General features: G+C 44.4%; 1 protein-coding gene across 1 annotated transcript in view; it reads left to right on the top strand.

Moving 5' to 3' along the window:
- Window positions 1-663: 663 nt before the first annotated feature.
- kalrna (kalirin RhoGEF kinase a) overlaps window positions 664-7,091 on the top strand; it is a 151,787-nt gene continuing 145,359 nt past the window's right edge. The window contains exon 1 of the mRNA XM_056439154.1: window positions 664-916. Within this exon, the coding sequence (XP_056295129.1) occupies window positions 850-916 (67 nt within the window). The 5' untranslated portion in view covers window positions 664-849. The remainder of the gene's footprint in view (window positions 917-7,091) is intronic.

Here is a 7,091-nt window from a genome sequence, read left to right as displayed (position 1 = left end):
TACATATATACATATTATAATATTAAAAGAATATGTATATATTATAATATTTTAAATATATATGTAATATAATATTGTATATATATACATATTATATATATTATATGTATATATATATACTTATTATAACATTTTAAATATATATATATATGTTATAATATTTAAAAATAATACTAATTATAATATTTGAGATACATATATACATATTATAACATTTAAATAATATGTATATATTATAATATTTTCAATATATATGTAATATAATATTTTATATATGTGTATATATACATATTATAATATTGTATATATATAATATGTATATATATACTTATTATAATATTTTAAATATATATATATATTATAATATTTAAAAATAAATATATATTTCATTTTAAATGTATATATAATATAATATCATATTTTGACATTGTTGTTGTGTTTGACAATAATTTATAAACCCTTTAATATCAACAACGAATTATATTTTGTCAATAAATTGAATTGGAAGAGAGAGCGAGCGAGAGACAGAGAGAGAGAGAGCGCCAGAGGGAGGGGAGGTACGGGGGGGGGGAGAGAGAGAGAGGGAGGGCGGTAGAGAGACCCTGTCAGCCAGCAGAGAGAGAGAGAGAGAGGCTGGACGGGGAACAATAGAGGGAGCCGACGCCAGCCCTGGAACACCAAGCCAGGGAGAAAGCAGCGCGCGAGGGGGGGATGGAGGGAGAGAGAGAGAGACAGCATGTGAGGAATAACACTACATAAATACAGACGAGAGGATTGTACCCTCCCCCCGGACCGGAGGGGCTGCGTTCCGGGCTTCGTGTCGGTGGATTGTATCGAACCGGATCCGACATGAACCCCGCGGAAGCGGCCGAGGAGGCGCCCAGCGACCCGGACACCGACGCCTTCTACAAAACAGGTAGGACGCACGCGCGGCGCGGAAACACACGCACACACACAACACACACACATGCACGCGCACACACACGCACACAATGAAACACTAGAGTCCGGCTGAAGTCACCGGGAGAGAGGAGACGCGTAAGCAGCAGAAATGTGTGCAGAAAACCTACCGGGACTCTGGTGTGTGTGTGTGTGTGTGCGTGTGTGTGCGCGTGCGTGTGCGTGTGTGCCCTGCTGCTGTATGGGAAGCAAACCCCCAAAACATGAACATCACGGTAAACGCTCTCATGTGTGACGCTGTTTGATGTTCAAGATGCATTCACTGTGTGGTCGTATGTGCGCGTGCGTGTGTGCGCGCGCGCGTGTAATACTGTGTGAGCTCGTGTGTCTGATGCTCTACAAAAGAAAGAGGAAATCATGGAGGCTTCAGATCACTGTACGGAGAGCTTTAATAAGCTGTGTGTGTGTGTCACAGTGTGTGTGTGTGTCACAGTGTGTGTGTCACAGTGTGTGTGTGTGTGTGTCACAGTGTGTGTGTGTGTGTGTCACAGATGCATTTAGATAAAGAGCAGCTAATGACAGTTCTGATTTAACTGATCTTAAAATGGTAAGTAGGTGATATAAAGTGTGTGTGTGTGTGTGTGTGTGCATGACATAATGCTTCTGTGTATGTGTGTGTGTTTGCATGACATAATGCTTCTGTGTGTGTGTGTGTGTGTGTGTGTGTGTGTGTGTGTGTGTGTGTCCGGAGTACATTGGGCATCACACACAGCTGCAGCTGGCCTCATTGATTGATCAGGTCCTCAAACTGATGGTTTCATCGGATCACCTCACACACTCTTCACTCATAAATAAATATGTTTCATTTTTAAATATTTATTTTTAGGATAATTTCCGCAACGATTATCGTCCGGTCAGCGGAGCGTTTAAATGATTTGATAGTTTTAAAGTCTCTTATCGTCCGTCAGCGCCGACTCAGCGCCGTGAATTATTCATTCAGTAGGTCGTTTGTTTTTGACAGTTGGTCAGAGGTGTGCCCCGTTGCATTGTGGGAAGAGTTACGACGTGTCCCCGAGTCGCGTGAATGAGTTGATAAACGGTACGATGCTCCTGGTTGTATAGAAGTCTATGCTTCATGTGTTCAAGCTGCATTCTCTCTCCTGACCACCAGGGGGCGACTCCTCTGGTTGTATAGAAGTCTATGCTTCATGTGTTCAAGCTGCATTCTCTCTCCTGACCACCAGGGGGCGACTCCTTTGGTTGTATAGAAGTCTATGCTTCATGTGTTCAAGCTGCATTCTCTCTCCTATTCTGGAATAACATGTATATATATATATATATTATATATATACACTATATATATTACATACAAATTATCGACATATATAATATATATAATATATACACTACCGTTCAAAAGTTTGGGATCACTTAGAAATGTCCTTATTTTTCAAAGAAAAGCATTGTTTTTTTCAATGAAGATAACATTAAATCAATCAGAAATACACTCTATACATTGTTAATGTGGTAAATGACTATTCTAGGTGGAAACGTCTGGTTTCTAATGAAGTATCTCCAGAGGTGTATAGAGGCCCATTTCCATCATCACTCCAGTGTTCTAATGGTACATTGTGTTTGCTAATCGCCTTAGAAGACTAATGGATGATTAGAAGACTAATGGATGATTAGAAAACCCTTGTGCAATTATGTTAGCACAGCTGAAAACAGTTATGCTGGAGATATAAGCTATAAAACTGGCCTTCCTTTGAGCTATTTGATTATCTGGAGCATCACATTTGTGGGTTCGATAAGACTCTCAAAATGGCCAGAAAAAAAGAACTTTCATGTGAAACTCGCCAGTCTATTCTTGTTCTTAGAAATGAAGGCTATTCCATGCGAGAAATTGCAAAGAAACTGAAAATTTCCTCCAGCGGTGTGTACTACTCCCTTCAGAGAACAGCACAAACGGGCTCTAACCAGAGCAGAAAGAGAAGTGGGAGGCCCGGTGCACAACTCAGCAAGAAGACAAGTACATTAGAGTCTCTAGTTTGAGAAATAGACGCCTCACAGGTCCTCAACTGGCAGCTTCTTTAAATGGTACCCAAAAGCGCCAGTGTCAACGTCGACAGTGAAGGCGACTCCGGGATGCTGGCCTTCTAGGCAGAGTGGCAAAGAAAAGCCATATCTGAGACTGGCCAATCAAAAGAAAAGATTGGTATGGGCAAAAGAACACAGGCATTGGACAGAGGAAGATTGGAAAAAGGTGTTCTGGACAGATGAATCCAAGTTTGAGGTGTTTGGATCACACAGAAGAACATTTGTGAGGCAGAACAGGTGAAAAGATGCTGGAAGAGTGCCTGACACCATCTGTCAAGCATGGTGGAGGTCATGTGATGGTCTGGGGCTGCTTTGGTGCTGGGAAAGTGGGAGATTTGTACCAGGTCAAAGGGATTTTAAATAAGGAAGGCTATCACTCCATTTGGCAACGCCATGCCATACCCTGTGGGCAGCGCTTGATTGGAGCCAATTTCCTCCTCCAACAGGACAATGACCCAAAGCACACCTCCACATTGTGTAAGAACTATTGAGGGAAGAAGCAGGCAGCTTGCTGTCTGTAATGGAGTGGCCAGCACAGTCACCAGATCTCAACCCCATTGAGCTGTTGTGGGAGCAGCTTGACCGTATGGTCCGCAAGAAGTGCCCATCAAGCCAATCCAACTGGTGGAGGTGCTTCAGGAAGCGTGGGGTGACATTTCAACAGATTACCTCAACAAATGAACAGCTAGAATGCCAAAGGTCTGCAATGCTGTAATTGCTGCAAAAGGAGCATTCTTTGACGAAAGCAAAGTTTGAAGAAAAAAATTAATACTTCAAATTCAAATCATTATTTCTAACCTTGTCAATGTCTTGACTATATTTTCTATACATTTTGCAACTCATTTGATAAATAAAAGTGTGAGTTTTCATGGAAAACACGAAATTGTCTGGGTGATCCCAAACTTTTGAACGGTAGTGTATATGAGCCTTCCATACTTATTATTTTATATAAATATTATTTTATATAAATATTATATATATATATCATATATGTATATATATAGTACAATATTTTTATATATATTATAATATTTTATATATTTATATTAGAATATTTAAAATATATATATGTATATTAGAATATTTTATATATATATTAGAATATTTTAAATATATATATATTGTATATATATCTATATTGGAATATTTATATATATATGTGTATATTGGAATATTTATATGCATATAAGAATATAAAAAAATACATATATTAGAATATACAACAAAAACAACAAAAACAACGGCAAAAATATATATGTATTTTTAAATAAAACGAATCGGCACGGATCCGATCTCCCAGCATGCATCTGTGATGAGGCTTCACCTGCTTCTAACGCCGCAAAGACTCGAATGACATCGCCGACCCTCGGCTGGCTCTGCGCTCTGATTGCTCGAGCGTGCGTTCGCCACTTCCTGTTTCCGTCTGATGAATCAAGGATCCTATTTATAAACTGCTGATGAGCGTCCCGCCGAGTGGCCTCCCGCTTCTTTTCCTTACGTGTGAATTATGTGTGATTTCCATTCCATATTTTTGTCTTCATCATTTCCGATGCATACAAAAATAAAATAAAAAGACATCCGACTTCCTCGGCAAAGATCATTGAAAACAAACCCTGAATCAAACTGTAATAAATGACATCAACACGAGTTAAATACGTTTGATTTGAGCTTTTTTCGAGATCCGCGTTGCATTGCACGATTATTAAAATACATAAAGTCACACAGCTGGTGGAGCTGAGACACTTTGAGCCTTTCTTTGTGATACAGTAAATATTTAGTATGAATAGTTTACACGCCGTGACTTTGAGGCTTCGTCCTCTCCAAGCGAGACAGGAAGTAGCATAAGTGCACACAGCGAAGGTCACTTTACTCATATTTAATGCATACGGCGTGTTTCTCATACAATGCTTTCCAGAATTTTTTTTTTAACCATGAATTGAGGCAAATATCCCCCAATTTTCTTTTTACCAATAAACATTTTTTATATTGTACGCGTGACTATTTGTGCTTTTCCAAAAATATTCACTTATTGATTTCTTTGGCTAATAACACATCAGCAATGTGTGTATATTGTGTATAAAGTGTGTAGAGAACAGCGTGATCACTTTACTGCAACCAGGAGCATAAATCATATTGTTATTGATATTATTGCTGCATCGTGACGCGTGTTGCAGCTCCTGGTCGTCGCCGTCCTCCTGGTGGTCAGGAGAGAGAATGCAGCTTTAAGGACGAAGCAGTGTGTGCGTGTGTGTGTGTGTTTGAGACTTTACATGGATGAATGAACAGTAATCCATTGATGTAACTCTGGTTCACACACACACACACACACACACACACACACACACACACACACACACACACACACACACACACACACACACACACACACACACACACACACACACACACACACACACACACACACACACACACTGCTTCGTCCTGACTCTCGCTGTGCGTGGAGGTGAGCAGCAGGTGAATTAACGCCACAATAAATCAGGTGAGAAGTCGGGTCATTTTGAAAAAAAGGACATTTTTAGACATCAGACTTCTTCTAGCACCTGAGTCTCGCCGCCACCGCCCCCTGCTGGCCAGGAGGGAGAATGCGAGTCCAAGGCGCTTTGTAGAAAGTGCCTGGTCATAATCTCAACACAGCTACATTACCCACAATGCAAAGTTGACAGCTCAACCAGAGACTGGGTTGTGTAATGCGTCGAGCGGCCGACTTAGCCTCGAGCGCCCCAACGTAGCGCCGGGCGCCCCAACGTAGCCTCGAGAGCCCTCACGTAGCCTCGAGAGCCCTCACGTAGCCTCGAGAGCCCTCACGTAGCCTCGAGAGCCCCCACGTAGCCTCGAGCGCCCTCACGTAGCCTCGAGAGCCCTCACGTAGCCTCGAGCGCCCCAACGTAGCCTCGAGAGCCCTCACGTAGCCTCGAGAGCCCTCACGTAGCCTCGAGCGCCCCAACGTAGCCTCGAGAGCCCTCACGTAACCTCGAGCGCCCCAACGTAGCCTCGAGAGCCCTCACGTAGCCTCGAGCGCCCCAACGTAGCCTCGAGAGCCCCAACGTAGCCTCGAGCGCCCCAACGTAGCCTCGAGCGCCCCAACGTAGCCTCGAGAGCCCTCACGTAGCCTCGAGAGCCCTCACGTAGCCTCGAGCGCCCCAACGTAGCCTCGAGCGCCCCAACGTAGCCTCGAGCGCCCTCACGTAGCCTCGAGCGCCCTCACGTAGCCTCGAGCGCCCCAACGTAGCCTCGAGTGCCCCAACGTAGCCTCGAGCGCCCCAACGTAGCCTCGAGAGACCTCACGTAGCCTCGAGAGCCCTCACGTAGCCTCGAGAGCCCTCACGTAGCCTCGAGCGCCCCAACGTAGCCTCGAGCGCCCCAACGTAGCCTCGAGAGCCCTCACGTAGCCTCGAGCGCCCCAACGTAGCCTCGAGCGCCCTCACGTAGCCTCGAGCGCCCCAACGTAGCCGGGCGCCCCATCGTAGCCTCGAGCGGCGATTAGAGCGAGCTGCAGAGGTCTGGGAAGCTAACATCTTTCACACACACACACACACAGCCTTGACCGACGCTCCATCTGTCAGACTTACCGCGGCTCCCTCTGGAGCCACAAAAAGCTTTTAATGCATCTTTCCTCTCTCCACGCAGTCGTCCTCCCTAACATCTGAACTCGGGCCTTTAAGCGTCGGGTTAACGGTGCACATCTGATGTCATTCTTCAGCATCAACTCCCATCTATTAAGAATGGGGTTCTCCATAAAAGACGAGCCCCTTATCTCAGTTATTTTCGGAGCGTTGAAACATTTCCAGGAAACACTTGTTACGGGAAAAAGGAAGGAAAAAAAAGTTCCTCTCCGGCTCATCGGCGAAGCTTTTCATTCGCCGCGGCGTCAAAGGGAAGCGCGCCGTGTGTCGTGCGCCCGGCGGGGACCAACGCCGCGCCATCTGGGAACGCATCGCGTCATTAAAATGTCGTTTCTTAAAGCAGCTTTGGGAGCTCAGCGGCCCTCACTCCATCCGTCAGCCGGCGGTTAGAGCAGCTGCTGCAGCCTCAGAGGAGCCGGTCATGAACATGGAGCTGGACACGCGGGAGAT

This window comes from Pseudoliparis swirei, chromosome 2, assembly GCF_029220125.1.
Source record: "Pseudoliparis swirei isolate HS2019 ecotype Mariana Trench chromosome 2, NWPU_hadal_v1, whole genome shotgun sequence".
Lineage (NCBI taxonomy): Eukaryota > Metazoa > Chordata > Actinopteri > Perciformes > Liparidae > Pseudoliparis > Pseudoliparis swirei.
This window is presented reverse-complemented; position numbering and strand designations above follow the sequence as displayed.